Below are 18,089 nucleotides of genomic sequence, written 5' to 3'. Positions count from 1 at the left end.
AATGAAGTATCCTGTTTCACCAATTCCAGCTCCTCTGAGCTTACTCTCCTTCTAATAGTTTACAATGACCCTTCCGTTTGCTGCACTTTTCTGCAAGTGCATATCACTGTAAACACATCAAACCATCATTTCCAACAGCAAGACATGTACCTGATGTCATAATATGATCCAAAAGCAAATTTAATAATCTATTTATCAAGGGTTATCTCAATCTCAAAATACTGGACTATTGAAAGCTTAAGTGATTTTAAAATACTGAACTATATTCTGAAAGGACTGAATATTATAACACAACCAAATTTTTTTTTTAAATAGTGGTGGGACAAACAGCTAAGCAATTCCCTTGGATCAACCTGCTTCTCTAGATCACTATGAGTAACAACTTTACAGATTTTAAAAATCCACTGGAGGCTATTAAAGATTAAATAAAAACAGAAGAAGCTGGAAAAACTCAGCAGGTCTGGCAGCATCTGTGGAGAGAAAAACAGAGTTAATGTTTTTGAGTCTGAATGACTCTTCTTCAGAGATAAAGAAAAGTAGAAATGTGCAGGATTTTATACTGTTTAAGAGCGGGTGGAGCAGGTTGAGCAAAACAGAAGGAAGGTCAGGGAGGTGGGAGCTAAGGAGAAATCTCAAAGGAGAGATTAAATCTGGTGTAGCAGCTCATAATAAGTGCAGCAACACAAGCACTTGATGAGAGGTGCTGAAATAGAAAATGATATAGTTAATAGATCTAGAGGTTTAAATAACTCAACACCCAATATATCCAATCACAGAGCACCACACAGAAAACCAATAGCCTGCTGGACTATTATGTGCAAAACAAAAGAGCACAAGTCATGCTCAATTCTATATTACACTGAGTAGATCACATCCCGAGAACAGAGTCCAGTTCAACTGTAATCACGAGACAATCTTTCAAACCGAGGAGGCAATTTAGCAAACAACTACGACCCTGATTTTCAAATCACAAGGAAAGCTGTTGAAACTTGATTCAGAATGAGTCTGGATAAGATCACAATAGTGTTAGCCCAAATAATGTAAAACCTGCATTTCTATAACTTTAGGACATTCCAAAGCACTTCACAGCAAATTAAGTACTTTTTAATAAATAATCTATGTTGTAATTAAGAGAAATTTGGCAACCAATTGGCACACAGTATGGTTCCACTATCTGAGAATTTCATTCCTGATGTTTTTTGGGAGGTTGGTCGAAAGGCAAATGTCAGCCAGGATATGTGAAAGAACTCACCTGCTCTTAACTAAATAATGCCATGAGGTCTTTTGCACCCATCTAAGAGGGCACATAGGGCCTCAGTTTAATGCCTCATCCAAAAGACTGCACTTTCAACAATGCAACACACCCTCAGTACTGCACTGCACTGGGAGCAGCAGCCTAGATTACATGCTGAAGTCTCTATAGGGTGGAAATTGAAACAATGACCTGCTGACTCAGAAGTCAGAATGCAATCACCGAGCCAAGGCTGACATAGTTCACCATCACTTTTCTAACCTTACCTTTACAAGTACCTCTACAATGTTTGTATGGCCCTCTGATGCTGCCATATGCAGAGGCGTTCTGTCCACTTTGGTCCTCGCATCCCGGCTCACTCCAGCTCGAAGCAGCACCTCTGCTGTTGAATAGTGACCATACTGAGCTGCCAGGTGAAGGGGTGATGTTCCCAGCTGTAACATCAACAAGTATAAACTAACTGTAAACCAACCCAACAGAAGAATGGCAGTTGCCCACCTATTTTAATTACTGTAATGTTTTTGTAGTTGAAATGAGGTAATCTAGTATCTTAAATACTATAAAACCAATTGTGTCAAAAATTAAGTAAAACTGTTAACTTCGTTTTGTGGTTCTTATTTAATTTCTGAACCTTCACCCAATACTTGACTACTTGAATATTTAAAAGTGGATGGCCATGCCATGAAAATTTTGCATTTACTATTCTCATGTAAAATATCAGATGCCATAACTTAAATCACCAGATTTGAGCAATTTGTAGAAGTGCTAAAATGTCATATCATAGCTCATTGTTCATGTATTTTAAATACTGCTTCAAATTTGCTATTAAGATGGGAAGAGCAAGAGAAGGCCACAACTCATGCATGTCACTCACCTGTTTCAGGCCTCTGTCAGTATGATCCCAGTTGAGTTTAATACTCCCAACTACTCTGCTGCTTATTGCTGGATCTAGAATATTTTCTCTTTCTGGATATTTCAAAAAATTGTTTTTCCTAAGCCTTATCTGGCAAGTTATTATTTTTGAAATCATACTATTTTTGGAGTGACAATTTAAGGCGATGATGAGCTGCTGGCTTTCAGCTTATCCCAGGAGTGAGTGGTTCCATTGTTACCTTGATATTGGTGCTTACAACTGAAAAATGTGTGAAGCTATTGGTCCACTGTGATCATTTTAAACTTTCTTTACAAAAGTCAGTCGGTTTTTGCATAGAGTTAAAAAGAGAGCACGTTCTCTTTATTACCAATCCAGGAAAAGAATTCTTTGAGAACATAACCAGGAATGTTCCTCGCTGTTTATGACGTATACTGGACCTTCACTTAATTATAAGAGCAAAACTGTATCATTTAATAAATGTATTTGTTGCTACTCTAAAGATGTGTGCTTTTAATGTCCTCTTCTCTATGAAGTTGCTCCCCCCAACACTATCACCCCCACAAAAGTGTCAACATCAACCTACAACTAAAAATGAAAGAACTTTTCATCCTTCAGATAATCATGCTCCAATTAAGCACCCAGCAGCACACACAGATTTTCTTATTTCTTAAATATATTCTTGGGGCATGGCTAGGGTTGCACTTCCAATCTATCATTAATTGGGGACTGCAGGACATCAGAAAAAAATTATTGTGAACTAAAATCATGTGGGGCACCTAATTAATTGGGTCATTTTATTGAATTCAATTTAACTACTTGTCACTGATGGGATTTGAATTCCTAACCTTTGCTGGTTCAATGCATAGCTATTGTACTATACCACACAAGCTATGCTTTTCTCCGTCCATACAGTACAATGCTTATTTCTGTCTCTGCCAAGGCACTGATTACAAAAAGGAGCAGCTATATTCAATACACAAAAGATACTAACACAGACTCTACTTACCCAGTCTGTTGTAAAGGGAGCACCATTGGACATTAAGACACGGACCTCATCGTCCTGTCCTGCTCGTGCAGCTTCTAAAAGCTTTTTCCCCAAATCCACTAGAGACATCTAGGCAGAAAACACACATTGGAATTGCAGCAACACCCACCAAATAATAATAATGACGGTATTGATTTTGCAGCCTATTTACAGATACATTTTGGATGTTAAGAAATATGCATAAACTTGAGTTCATCCAGAACTCAGTTGATCAGGTCCTAACTCACGCCAAGTTCTGTTCATCCATTACCCGAGCTTGTAACAATTCACTGAATTGTTACGACACAGGAGGCGGCCATTTGGCCCATCTTGTCTCCACCGGCTCTCCAAATGAGCAACTCACCTAGTACCATTCCTTCGCCTTCGCCCCATAACCCTGCACATTCTCCCTTTTCAGATAACAGTCTAATTCCCTTTTGAATGCTTTAATTGAACCTGCCTCCACCACGCTCTCAGGCAGTGATTCCAAACCCTAACCTCGCTGCATAAAAATGTTCTCCTCCTATCATTTTTGCTTCTTTTACTAATTACTTTAAAGCTGTGCCATATCATTCTTGATCCTTTAACGAGTGGAAACAATTTTTCTCTATCTACTCTGTCCAGACCCCTCATGATTTTGAATATGTCTATCAAATCTCCTCTCAATCTTCTTTTCCCTAAGTAAAACAGTTGTAATTTCTCCAATCTATCTTCATAACTTACGTTCCTCATCCCAGGACTATTCTCGTGAATCTTTTCTGCACCCTCTCTAAAGCATTCACATCCTTCCTAAAGTGCTATGCCCAGAACTGGATGCAATATTCTAGCTGAGGCCAAACTAGTGTCTTAAACAAATTCAACCTAACCTCCTTGTGCTTGTACTCTATGCTCTATTAATAAACCCTGGATACTATATGCTTTATTAACTGCTCTCTGTCCTGCCACCTTCAATGACTTATGTACATATATACCCTAGTCCCTCTGCTCCTGCAACCCTTTGGAGTTGCATCCGTATTTTACATTGTCTGTCCATGTTGCTCTTACCAGAATGCATCACCTCACATTTCTCTGCATTGAACTTCATCTGCCACCTGTCTGTCCATTCCACCAACTTGCCTATGTCCTTTTGAAGTTCTACACTATCCTCCTCCTCAGTTCACAATGCTTCCAAGTTTTGTGTCATCCACAAACTTTGAAACTGTGCCCTGCACACCAAGATCTAGATCATTAGTATTTATCAGGAAAAGCAAGAGTCCCAACACCGATCCCTGGGAAACTCCACTACAAACCTTCTTCCAGCACGAAAAACATCCATTAACCACTACTGTCAATCAGCCAATTCCATATCCATGTTGCGACTATCTCTTTTATTCCACGAGCTATAACCTTGCTCACAAGTCTGTTGTGTGGCGCTGTATCAAATCCCTTTTGGAAGTCCATGCACACTAAATCAACAGCAAAACCCTCATCAATCCTATCTGTTACCCTTTCAAAAAACTCCAGCCAGTTGGTTAAACATGATTTCCCCTTTAGAAATCCATGCTGGCTTTCCTTAATTAACGCACCTTTTTTCATGTGACTAATAATTCTGTCCAGAATTATTGTTTCAAGAAGTTCCCAACTATCAAGTTAAACTGACTGGCCTGTAGTTGCTGAGCTTATCTTAACACCCTTTTTTGAACAGGGTGTAAACTTGAGAGAAAAGTTATTGCTCATGGAATAAAAGGGACAGTAGCAAAGTGGATGCAAAATTGGCTGAAAAATAGGAAGCAGAAAATAATGGTCAATGGATATTTTTCGGGCTGGAGGAAGGTTTGTAGTGAAGTTCCCCAGGGGTCGGTATTGGGACCCTTGCTTTTCCTGATATATATTAATGATCTAGATCTTGGTGTGCAGGGGGCACTTTCAAAGTTAGCGGATGATACAAAGCTTGGAAGTGTTGTAAACTGCGAGGAGGACAGTGTGGAACTTCAAATGGACATAGACAAGTTGGTGGAATGGGCAGATAGGCAGCAGATGAAGTTCAATGCAGAGAAGTGTGATGTGATGCATTTTGGTAGGAAGAACATGGGCAGACAATATAAAATAAGGGGTGAAATTTTGAAGGGAGTGCAAGAGCAGAAAGACCTGGGTGTATATGTGCATAGATCATTGAAGGTGGCAGGACAGGTGGAGAGAGCAGTTAATAAAGCATATAGTATCCTGGGATTTATTAATAGAGGCATAGAGTGCAAGAACAAGGAGGTAATGCTGAATTAGGCCATAGGACATGGGAGCAGAAGTAGGCCATTCAGCCCATCGAGTCTGCTCCACCATTCAATGAGATCATGTATGATAATCCTCAACCCCACTTTCCTGCCTTTTCTGCATAACCCTTGATTCCCTTAATGAGTAAAAATATGTCTATCTCAGTTTTGAATATACTTAGCGACCCAGCCTCTACAGCCCTCTGCAGTAAAGAATTCCACAGATTCACTATCCTCTAAGAGAAGAAATTCCTCCTCATCTGTTTTAAATGGGCGACCCCTTACTCTGAAATTATGCCCTCTGGTCCTAGACTCGCCCACGAGGGGTAACAACCTCTCCTACCCTGTCAAGCCCCCTAAGAATTTTATATGTTTCAATAAGGTCGCCTCTCATTCTTCTAAACTCCAATGAGTACAGGCCCAACCTACTCAACCTCTCCTCATAGGAAAATCCCGCCATGTCCAGGATCAACCTAGTGAACCTTCTCTGGACTGCCTCCAATGCCAGTATATCTTTCCTTAAATAGGGGATCCAAACTATTCACAGTACTCTAGATGTGGTCTAACTACTGCCTTATATATTTTTAGCACGGCTTCCCTATTTTTATACTCCAGTCCCTTTGAAATAAAGGTCAACATTCCGTTTGCCTTTCCTATTACCTGCTGAACTTGTATGCTAGCTTTTTGGGATTCATGCGCAAGAAGCCCCAAATCACTCTCTGTCGCAGCTTTCTGTGCATACCTCACATTTTCCCACATTATATTCCATCTGCCACGTTTTTGCCCACTCACTTAACCTGTCCATATCCCTCTGCAGACTCCTCGTGTCATCCTCACCACTTGCCTTGCCACCTATTTGTGTCATCCGCAAACTTGGTGATAGTACATTCACTTCCCTCATCCAAGTCGTTAATGTATATTGTAAATAATTATGGCCCCTGTGGCACTCCACTAGTTACAGGTTGCCACCCTGAAAATGCACCCCCCTTATCCCAACTCTGTTTTCTGTTAGTTAGCCAATCCTCTGTCCATGCTAATATACTACCCCAACACCATGGGCTTTTATCTTATTAAGTAGTCTTATGTTCAGTAGTTTATTGAACGCCTTTTGGAAATCCAAATATATTACATCTCATGGTTCCCCTTTATCTATCCTGCTTGTTACCTCCCCAAAGAATTGTAATAAATTTGTCAGGCATGGTTTCCTCTTCATGAAGACTCTGCTTGATCACATTATGTATTTTTAAATGCTCTGCTATTACATCCTTTATAACAGATTTAGATAAGACACTCGTTAGACCTCAGCAGGAGCATTCTGTACAATACACAGCACAACATTAAATAAAGGATGTGAACACATTGCAGAGAATGCATAAGAGGTTTACAAGAATGGTTCCAGGGATGAGAAATATCAGCTATGAAGATAGATTGGAGAGGATGGTGCTGTTCTCTTTGGAGAGGAGAAGGCCGAGAGATTTGATAGAGATGTTCAAAATCATGAGGAGGCTGGACAGAGAAGATAAGGAGAAGCTGTTCTCACTTGCAAAAAGATCAAGAACAAGGGGGCACAGATTTAAATGATTTGCAAAAGAAACAAATGTGACATGAGAAAAATGTTTCCATACAATGAGCGGTTTGGGTCTGGAGTGCACTACCTAGAAGTGTGACGGAGACAGGTTCAATCGAGGCATTCAAGGGGGCACTGGATAATTATTTGAATAGGAACAAAGTACAGGGGTATGGGGAAAAGGCAGGGCAATGGCACTAGGTCATAATGCTCATTTGGAGAGCCAGAGCAGACATGATGGGCTGAATGGCCTCCTCCTGTGCCGTTAAAATTCTGTGATTCTGATTGCAATTCTCCAGTCCTCAGGCACTACCCCGAGTCTAAAGGCAGCTGAAAAATTATGGCCAGAGCCTCTAAAATTTCCACTCTCACTTCCCTCAGTATCCTTGGATGCATCTCATTGGTCCCAATGACTCATCAACTTTAAGTGCAGATAACCTATCCAATACCTGCTTTACAAATTTTCACCCATCTACAGTCTGAATTACATAATCTTTTACCATGGTCAGGGTAGCATCTTCTTCCTTGATAAAAACAGATGAAAAGTAATCATTTAATACCTCAGCTATGTCCTCTGCCTCCGTGTGTAAATCCCCTTTTGGATCCCGAATTGACTCTACTCCTACTTTCACCACCCTTGGTGTAGGTACATTGCTGTAGATAAACTGAGAGTCTTCCTACACCACAGGGACTGCAGCAGTTCAAGGCAACTCACCGCCACCTTCTCAAGGCCAATTAGGGGGAGGCAATGGCGAATGGGTATTATCATTGGGCTAGTAATCCAGAACCCAGGTTCGAATCCCACCACAGCAGATGGTGGGATTTGAATTCAATAAAAATCTGGAATTAAAAGTCTAACAATGACCATGAAACCATTGTTGATTGTTGTAAAAACCCATCTGGTTCACAAATGAGCTCTAGGGATAGAAATCTGCTGTCCTTACCTGGTCCGGCTGACTTGTGACTCCAGAAGTACAGCAATGTGCTTGACTTTTAAATGCCCTGTGAAATGGCCCAGGAAGCCACTCAGCTGTATCAAACCGCTACGGAAAATTGGATAAGAAAAGAAACCAAGTGGACCACCCGGCATCGACTAGGCACCGGAAACAACAACGACAAACTCAGCCCTGTCAGCCCTGCAAAGTCCTCCTTACTAACATCTGGGAGCTAGTGCCAAAATTGGGAGAGTTATCCCATAGACTAGTCAAGCAACAGCCTGACATTAGCTGCAAGCTATGGTTCCGTAAGTATGACTATGTCTCACACACCACCATCGCCATCCCCGGGTATGTCCTGTCCCACCGGCAGGACAGGCCCAGCAGAGGTGGCGGCACAGTGGTATACAGTCGGGACGAGTTGCCCTGGGAGTCCTCAACATCGACTCCAGGCCCCGTTTAGTCCCATGGTATCAGATCAAACATGGGCAAGGAAGCCTCCTGTTGATTACCACATACCACCGTGCCTCAGCTGATACCCCCTCCACATTGAACACCACCTGGAAGAAGCTGTGAAAGTGGCAAGGGCACAGAAGGTACTCTGGATGGGGGACTTCAATGTCCATCACCAAGAGTGGTTCGGTAGCACAACTACTGACCAAGCTGGCCGAGTCCTAAAGGACAAAGCTGCTAGAGTGGGTTGGCAACAGGTGGCGAGGGAACCAACAAGAGGGAAAAACATACTTGACCTCATCCTTACCAATCTGCCTGCCACAGATGCATCTTGTCCATGACAGCATCAATAGGAATGACCACCAAACAGTCCTTATGGAGACAAAGGCCCATCTTCACATTGAGGGTTCCCTCCACTGTGTTGTGTGGCACTACCACCATGCTAAATGGGATAGATTTCGAACAGAACTAGCAACTTAAGATTGGGCATCCATGAGGCGCTGTGGGCCATCAGCAGCAGCAGAATTGTACTCAACCATTCTGTAACCTCAACACCCAGCATTTCTCACACTCTACCATTACCATCAAGCCAGGGGATCAACCCTGGTTCAATGAAGAGTGCAGGAGGGCATGCCAGCAGCAGCACCAGGTATACCTAAAAAATGAGGTTTCAACCTGGTGAAGCTACAACACAGGACTACTTGCGTGCCAAACAGCATAAGCAGCAAGCGATAGAGCTAAGTGATCCCACAACCAACAGATCAGATCTAAGCTCTGCAATCTTGCCATATCCAGTTGCGAATGGTGGTGGACAATTAAACAACTCACTAGAGGAGGAGGCTCCACAAATATTCCCATCCTCAATGATGGGGGAGCCCAGCACATCAGTGCGAAACACAAGACTGAAACGTTTGCAACCACCTTCAGCCAGAAGTGCTGAATGGATGATTCATCTCGGCCTCTTCCGGAGGTCCCCAGCATCACAGCTGCCAGTCTTCAGCCAATTCAATTTCCTCCACATGATATCAAGAAACTGTTGAAAGCACTGGATACTACAAAGGCTATGGGCCCTGACAATATTCCGACAATTGTACTGAAGATTTGTGTTCGAGAACTTGCTGCACCCCTATCCAAGCTGTTCCAGTACAGCTACAGCACTGGCATCTACTGGGCTATGTGGAAAATTGCCCAGGTATGTCCTGTACACAAAAAGCAGGATAAATCCAACCCAGCCAATTACCACCCCATCAGCCTACTCTCAATCATCATTAAGGTGATGGAAGGGGTCATCAACAGTACAATCAAGAGGCACTTGCTTAGCAATAACATGCTCACTGACACTCAGTTTGGGTCCTACCAGCTTCTGACCTCATTACAGCCATGGTTCAAACATGGACAAAAGAACTGGACTCCTGAAGTGAGGTGAGAGTGACTGACCTTGACATCAACGAGCCCTAGCAAAATTGGAGTCAATGGGAATCAGGGGGGAAACTCTCTGCTGGTTGGAGTCATACCTAAAACAACGGGAGATGGCAGTGGTTGTTGGAGGTCAATCATCTCAGTCCCAGGACATCACTGCATGAGATCCTCAGGGTCATGTCCTCAGCCCAACCATCTTCAGCTGCTTCATCAATGACTTTCCCTCCATCATAAGGTCAGAAGTGGGGATGTTCGCTGATGATTGCACAATGTTCAGCACCATTCGTGACTCCTCAGACACTGAAGCAGCCCATGTCCAAATGCAGCAAGACCTGGACAATATCCAGGCTTGGGCTAACAAGTAGCAAATAACATTTACGCCACATAAGTGCCAGGCAATGGCCATCTCCAGCAAGAGAGAATCTAACCATCGCCCCTTGACATTCAATGACATTACCATCACTGAATCCCCAATATCAACATCCTGGAGGTTACCATTGATCAGAAACTGAATTGAACTAGCCATATAAGCACTGTGGCCACAAGAGCAGGTTAGAGGCTAGGAATTCTACAGTGAGTAACTCACCTCCTGACTCCTCAAAGCCTTCCTACCATCCGCAAAGCACAAGTCAGGAGTGTGATGGAATACTCTCCACTTGCCTGGATGAGTGCAGCTCCAGCAACACTCAAGAAGCTTGAAACCATCCAGGGCAAATCAGCCTGCTTGACTGGCAACCCACCCACCACCTTCAACATCCACCCCCTCCACCACCAACGCACAGTGGCAGCAGTGTGTACTATCTACAAGATGCACTGCAGGAACTCAGTGAACCCACTGCTGGGATCAGACTTTAAGTGAAGCAGGCTGTTTTGGCAAAGGTACCCCTTTGGAACTATAGCGTTCTGCTCAGCATGGCCGAAGATCTGAAGTTGTGGCTATAATTTGGAGAGTGGGTGCATACTCAGGAATCTAGGGGAATGGAATCTCAGAAGACGAGATTGAAACCCTGCAAGGTGAGCTGTCGTTGATGTCGTTCGAGTCCAGCAATTGAAGGGAGCTGAGGGGAGCCCTGAAAGTCCAAGGAGGCAGCTGAAGGTTGGTGGCTCCGGGCTGCAGACCGCTGAGGCAAAGGTTCCTCTTTGGAGCAGTACTGCTCTGCTTGGCACGGTCGAAGAGTTGAAATTGTGCTTCTAAATTGATGGTTTTAGCACACTGGGGAACCCAGGGGAACGGCATCTTTGAAGGCATGACTGAAACTCTGCTCAGTGGGCCATTATCAAAGCTGTCCGAGATGCAGCAATATTTGGAGAGAATTTCAAGGGAAGGTCTTCAAAAGTGAAGACTGGAATTCCTTGTGAGACGGAGTTCCAATGAGATTGTTGACTCAGTGTTACTGACATCTGGGTGGATTGTTGAGAAATCCACAATCCATTTTGGTCACATTTGGCATTTGTTGTGCAGTGTTGTGCGCTCAAATATAGTTTGCCCGCTAATTCATCTGTACCTCATCTTTACCCTGAATATTAGATTATAAGAGAGATATTGTAAATTGTTTTATCTTTCTGACTTTGTATAGTAGTGCTTATTTTTGTTTGTTCAAAACCTGTGAAATCTTGTGGCTTTATTCTACTAGCAGGTGTCTTGAACCTCAGACTTTGTCAACTTTAAACAAAATATTATTGGTCCCTAATTGGATCTCACCAACAACTTGGGGATCTGGCCAAGGATCAAAACAATTGTAAAAAGGGGCCAGATCCCATTCAACAAAATACTGTATTGACAAGGCAGGCATTGAACTGGGATGTACTACACCTTTTCCCAAAGTAAACAAAGACTTTTGGGATGTGAGTGGCCCCTAGATAATGCATCCTTTTTACTACACTGGAGGCCAGAGCCAGCTCTGTTACCGCAAAAATATCAAATCAAAAATTCAAATCCATTCTCTGATAATCCTGCAAATTTACCGAGAGCTACTGCTCTCTGAACTGGCTAAAATCCAAGGAAACAGGTTCATCATAAGAACAAGCTATCTGCTATCAGTTATAACACTTTAAGCTTGTCAAGCACTATATACATTGTGATTCTTAAATTTATTTTTCCAAATTGCTAGTGTTCCAATGGTAACTTTTACATTAGGGTGTTATATTGCAGGCATTGTTCGGTTACTATGGAGTCTTCCCATTTCAGAAAAAAAAGTTTATTATACTTAAACTGTATGTTTAGTCAGCACTAAGGATGGATACTTATCTCTAACTAAGAAAGCCACCTCATGGGTTATGTGGTCAGATTCTTTAGTAGAGGTATTCAGCATTCTTACAGGACCAGATACATGCTATAACTCTGCTAACAGTTTAAGCTTTCCAGAGAAAGATTAAATAGATATACACTTCAGGTTTGACTCTTAAGTCAGAGTTGCTGCATCTGTCCTCCTCACCCCAGGCCCAGAGGTGCAAAATAATCAGCAGGAAAGTAAACCAGAGTCCCTTACAGTGATCGCCGCTGAAAGATGAATGATTTGTTACAAGATGAGGACAGGATGGAGCTGAGCTTTGCTGCCTCTCTCAATTAAATGGGGAACTGGCTCCCAAAATCTAGTACAAATGTTTACCAGTAATAGGAATGATCACCTGAGCACTATCTCACTGCAACTACTGTCACTATCAAAACAGTCACTCCACTAAAACCACTTCATGTTCAATTTCTTAAGCTGGACAAGGCGGTGCCTTTGATTCGGGGGGCGAGGGGTGAGTTATATTTCTGTCTCGGTTGCAGGGAGAAACACCTGGGAAACCCTATACGATGGGCTCTTTCTGTGCCCTTCCCCAGTACCCCTCACATTTACCCCTCACCCCCGCCGGTGCCCCCGGGCTTTTTGTCAGGTGCGAGGCAGGGGGAATGGGCGACCCGGGAGGCCAGAAACAACCAGCCGAGCCTTCACGGGGGGGCGGGCGGGGGACGGACGGAGCGCCTTCCCCGCCGAGCCCCCAGCCCCCGTGGCGGCTCCCGCTTCACTGGGGGAGTCACAGGAAGCGGGCGGGCGGCCCGGGGCCTTTCCGGGGGAAGTCCATTCTTCTTTCAGGCGCCGAGAGAAAGATCAACTTCCACATCCGGTAGGCCATCGCCTGAGCGTGACCTGGAAAAGCTTCAACCGCCCGCCCGCCCCGCACCCACAGAGCACCGGGTCCGGGCAGCTCCACACCGGGCCGGGCCGGGCAGCGCAGGCCAGACCAGGCCAGGGGCCTGAGTCTCGGTCTCCGATCAACCCCCCTCCCCCCACCACCACCATCACACCACCACCGGCCCGCGACTCACTCTCGGTCCGTCAATGAGTGAGCCCGGGGCCCCATACCTACCTCGACGGTCGGTGCGGTCGCTCAGGCCGGGGGGGTGGGAGTTGGGGGTGGGGGTGCCGCTCGGTCGCTCAGGCCGGGCCGCTGGCGGGAGGAGGCCCCGCGGAAGGAGCGAGCACAAAGCGGACCGCGGAGGGTGAGGGTGAGCACACGTGACCCCCGGCCCGCGCGCTCAGGCTGCCCGCCGCCATCTTGGTGAAGGAGCTAACAACAACTTGCATTTGTGCAGCGCACCTCCCGAGGCGCAACGCTGAGAGGTGTTAGGGCAGGACAGGGGGAAAAAAAACGTGGTCAAAAGAGGTAGGTTTGAACACAACCACGTAAATAGGGCTCCTCCAGCCTGCTCCACTATTCATTAAGATCACAGCTAATCTGGTTTTGGCCTTTACTCCATTTTCCTGCTTGTCCCCCATCACACTTGAGCCTCTTGTATCCCAAACTCCACAGCTCTGGGGTAGAGAATTCCAATGATTCATCCCCCTCCCAGTGAGGAAATTTCTCCTAACCTCTGGCTGTCTCTCCTAAATACTATTTTGCTTTTCCGTTCCTCCTACCAAAAGTGGGTAACTTCACATTTTTCCCAAAATTTTGCCCAGCTATTTAATATCCCTTTGCTTACTCTTTGTCTGTTCCTTGAGGGGATTTGAGTTCAAGAATAAAGAAGTCTTACCACAGTTGTAAAGGGTTTTGGTGGGATTGCATCTGGAGTACTGTGTGTCATTTTGGTCTCCACAATTAAGAAAGGATATACTCGTATTTTAGACAGTGCCGTGAAATTGGTCCCTGGAATGATAGGATTGTCTCATGATTAGAGGCTGCGTGAATTGGTTTATATTCTCTGGAGTTTAGAAGAATGAGAGGTGATCTCATTGAAAACTGCAAAATTTTGAAGGGGCTTCATAGGGTGAACACAGAAAGATTGTTTCCATTGGTTGGGGAATCTAAAACACGGGGTCACAGCCTCAGGATAAGGGGCTGATCATTTAGGACTGAGATGGGAAAAAATTTCTTCATTAAAAGGATTGTGAATCTTTGGAATTCTCTGCCCCAGAGTGTCGTGGATGCTCCATCATTGAATACATTTAATGCTGGGATAGACAGATTTTTGGTCTCAGGGAATTAAAGGAATGGGGGGGGGAGACAGGAAAATGGAGTTGAAGCCCAAGATCAGCCATGAGTGTATTGAATGGTGGAACAGGCTTGATGAGCTATGTGGTCTACAGCTGCTTCTATTTCTTATGTTCTCCCCTACTTATTTTTGTATCATTAGAAAATTTGGCTACCACACACGTGGTCCCTCCACTCCAAGCCATTAATATAGATTGTAAATAGTTGAGGCCTGAGCACTGATGCCTGTGGAACCCCACTAGTTATAGTTTGCCAACCAGAAAATGGCTCATTTATCCTGACTCTTGTTTCCTGTTAGTTAGCCAATCCTTAAGAGCATCCAAAAGGAGGAAAGAGAGGGAAATGGGTTCAGGTAGGGAATTCCTGAGCCCAGGCAGCTGAAGGCACTGCCATCAGTGATGGAATAATGGAAATTGGGGATGGCAAGGAGTGCAGAGATCTCGGAGGGTTGTGCAGATTACAGCAATAGAACAGGGCAATGATGCCTGAGTTATTGGACTGTTGGTTGAAGGCCTGCATCTGTCATTATTCAACATCATCTCTGCCTCACTTGTTGCTCCAATCCTGGAATTTCTGATCTAAGAATATTAAGGATTACATTGATACAAGGACAGCAGTAGCTTGAGGAAAAGGCACACCAGCACGTTCTCGAAACAGCTCAGGATGGATAATAAATATGCAGCGTTGCCTAATTCTGGGGACATTTGAATCTGGGAATCTTCATGTGTGTGGCTTTACATTAAATAATAATGTAGATCTTTTAGAAGCATGTGTGCCCGAGTCATCGCAAGTCATTTGACCTGACAATCCGATTGTATAGCTCTACATTCACTTCCTCCCCTTCCCCCCTTCCCCTTCCCCCCTTCCCCTTCCCCCTCCCCTCTCCCTTCCCTTCCCCTTTTCCCCTCTCCTGCTCTCCCCCGTTCTTCCCCTTCCCCTGCTCTTATTTGTATATGTCCACTATAAATTTTTCTGTTCGTTTATATTTGAAACTGTCAATGTAAACTTGTCACATAGCAGAAGGGCTTGCCATAATCTTTCAATGTTTCCTAGATATAGGTAAAGTGCCAGAGGATTCGAAAGTTGCAAATATAATGCCTTATTCAAGAAAGGGTATAAAGATATTCCTGGTAGCTACAGACTGGTCATTTTGAAATCAGCAGTGGGTAAGGTTTAGAAACAATAATCAGGGGCATAAAATCAACAGGCACTTGGAGAGGTTTGATGTTAATTAAGGAGAACCGGCACAGATTTGTAAAAAGGCAGATTGTGCTTAACTAATTACATTTTTTGAAGTAACAAGTGATGGGAGTGCAGTGAGTGTTGTCTATATGGATTTTAAGAAAGTCTTTGACAAAGTATGAAAGGCTGGGTTACGAAAATTGAGGTTCATGAAATAGGAAGATTAATGACAGCTTGAATTTTTTTAAAAATTGGCTTAAGAAAAGAAAGCAACAAGTTGTGATAGATGGTTGTTTTTCAGTCTGGAAAACGGTAGACTGTGGTGTTCTCCAAGGTTCAGTACTAGGACTGTTGCTTTTTTTGGTATGAATAAGTGACTTGGCTATTGGAATACAGAGTAAAGTTTCAAAATTTTCCAATATTACTGTCAGGGATAGAATTTGAGTTCCTTTTATTGCCCATGATGTAAGAAGTATGTATTTTCTTACCCTCAGATCATGGTTCCCAAATTAAATAATTTCAGCAGTAAACATTTATGAGTTTAAAAACAGAAGGTCATTTATCCCACAGCTTCCAACCTGATAGTCGCCCAACCTCGGACGGCCCGCTTCTACCTCCTACCCAAAATCCACAAACAGAACTGTCCCGGTAGACCGTGTCAGCTTGCTCCAGCCCCACAGAACTCATCTCTCGTTATCTTGACTCCCTTCTCTCTCCCCTTGTCCAGTCCCTTCCCACCTACATCCGTGATTCCTCTGACACCTTACGTCACATCAATAATTTTCAGTTCCCTGGCCCCAACCGCTTCCTCTTCACCATGGACGTCCAATCTCTCTACACCTCCATCCCCCACCAGGATGGTCTGAGAGCCCTTAGCTTCTTCCTCGAACAGAGGCCCGAACAATCCCCATCCACCACTACTCTTCTCCATCTGGCTGAACTTGTTCTCACGCTGAACAATTTCTCCTTCAACTCCTCTCACTTCCTCCAAATAAAAGGTGTGGCTATGGGTACCCGCATGGGCCCCAGCTATGCCTGTCTCTTTATGGGGTATGTGGAACATTCCTTGTTCCAGTCCTACTCCGGCCCTCTTCCACAACTCTTTCTCCGGTCCATCGATGATTACTTCGGTGCTGCTTCGTGCTCTCGTCGGGACTTGGAAATATTTATTAATTTTGCTTCCAATCTCCACCCCTCCATCATTTTCACGTGGTCCATCTCTGACACTTCCCTTCCCTTCCTTGACCTCGCTGTCTCAATCTCTGGTGATAGACTGTCCACCAATATCCATTACAAGCCTACCGACTCCCACAGCTACCTTGACTACAGCTCCTCACACCCCGCTTCCTGTAAGGACTCCATCCCATTCTCTCAGTTCCTTCGCCTCCATCGCATCTGTTCCGATGATGCTACCTTCAAAAACAGTTCCTCTGACATGTCCTCCTTCTTCCTTAACCGAGGTTTTCCACCCACGGTCGTTGACAGGGCCCTCAACCGTGTCCGGCCCATCTCCCGCGCATCCGCCCTCACTCCTTCTCCTCCCTCCCAGAAACATGATAGGGTCCCCCTTGTCCTCACTTATCACCCCACCAGCCTCCGCATTCAAAGGATCATCCTCCGCCATTTCCGCCAACTCCAGCATGATGCCACTACCAAACACATCTTCCCTTCACCCCCACTGTCGGCATTCCGTAGGGATCGTTCCCTCCGGGACACCCTGGTCCAATCCTCCATCACCCCCTACTCCCCAACCCCCACCTATGGCACCACCCCATGCCCACGCAAAAGATGAAACACCTGCCCCTTCACTTCCTCTCTCCTCACCGTCCAAGGGCCCAAACACTCCTTTCAAGTGAAGCAACATTTCACTTGCATTTCCCCCAACTTAGTCTACTGCATTCGTTGCTCCCAATGCGGTCTCCTCTACATTGGAGAGACCAAACGTAAACTGGGCGACCGCTTTGCAGAACACCTGCGGTCTGTCCGCAAGAATGACCCAAACCTCCCTGTCGCTTGCCATTTCAACACTCCACCCTGCTCTCTTGCCCACATGTCTGTCCTTGGCTTGCTGCATTGTTCCAGTGAAGCCCAATGCAAACTGGAGGAACAACACCTCATCTTCCGACTAGGCACTTTACAGCCTTCCGGACTGAATATTGAATTCAACAACTTTAGGTCTTGACCTCCATCCCCACCCCCTTTCAGTTTCTTCCCCCTTCCTTGTGTTTTTTTCCAATAAATTATATAGATTTTTTTTTCTTTTTCCCTCCTATTTCCATTATTTTAAAATATTTTTAAATCTTTTATGCTCCCCCCACCCCTACTAGAGCCATACCTTGAGTGCTCTACCATCCATTCTTAATTAGCACATTCGTTTAGATAATGTCACCAACTTCGACACCTATGTGTTCTTTTGTTCTGCCATCTGTGACATCTTTTGATGATCTGCTTCTATCACTGCTTTTGCCTACAACCACACCACCCCCCTCCACTTCTATCCCCCCAACCAACCCCCCACCGCCCCCCCCACCACCACCTTAAACCAGCTTATATTTCAACCTTTCCTGGGATTCACCTAGTTCTGTTGAAGGGTCATGAGGACTCGAAACGTCAAATCTTTTCTTCTCCGCTGATGCTGCCAGACCTGCTGAGTTTTTC

At 44.6% G+C, this 18,089-nt stretch overlaps 2 protein-coding genes across 13 annotated transcripts in view; one reads left to right on the top strand and one right to left on the bottom strand.

Annotated features, from left to right (window-relative positions):
- The window catches only part of gabpb1 (GA binding protein transcription factor subunit beta 1), an 88,936-nt gene extending 75,664 nt beyond the window's left edge, over nucleotides 1–13,272 (bottom strand). For 6 of the 12 annotated variants that reach the window (XR_005941456.1, XM_041175185.1, XM_041175181.1 and 3 more), the window contains exons 1-3: nucleotides 13,125–13,271; nucleotides 3,133–3,240; nucleotides 1,519–1,686 (exon numbers count right to left, since the gene is read on the bottom strand). Coding sequence is in view for 11 of the 12 variants with exons in the window: in XM_041175185.1 (XP_041031119.1) it covers nucleotides 1,519–1,686; nucleotides 3,133–3,240 (276 nt within the window). In the remaining variant the exon portion in view is untranslated. Of the gene's footprint in view, nucleotides 1–1,518; nucleotides 1,687–3,132; nucleotides 3,241–7,907; nucleotides 8,522–13,124 lie in introns of those variants that run through there. The other 6 variants (XM_041175184.1, XM_041175182.1, XM_041175187.1 and 3 more) reach the window with 3 other exon arrangements.
- An 88-nt stretch (nucleotides 13,273–13,360) lies between these two features.
- Nucleotides 13,361–18,089, top strand: part of usp8 (ubiquitin specific peptidase 8) — a 68,455-nt gene continuing 63,726 nt past the window's right edge. Inside the window, exon 1 of the mRNA XM_041175175.1 lies at nucleotides 13,361–13,421. The gene's annotated coding sequence lies outside the window, so the exon portion shown is untranslated. The remainder of the gene's footprint in view (nucleotides 13,422–18,089) is intronic.

This window comes from Carcharodon carcharias, chromosome 26, assembly GCF_017639515.1.
Source record: "Carcharodon carcharias isolate sCarCar2 chromosome 26, sCarCar2.pri, whole genome shotgun sequence".
Lineage (NCBI taxonomy): Eukaryota > Metazoa > Chordata > Chondrichthyes > Lamniformes > Lamnidae > Carcharodon > Carcharodon carcharias.
This window is presented reverse-complemented; position numbering and strand designations above follow the sequence as displayed.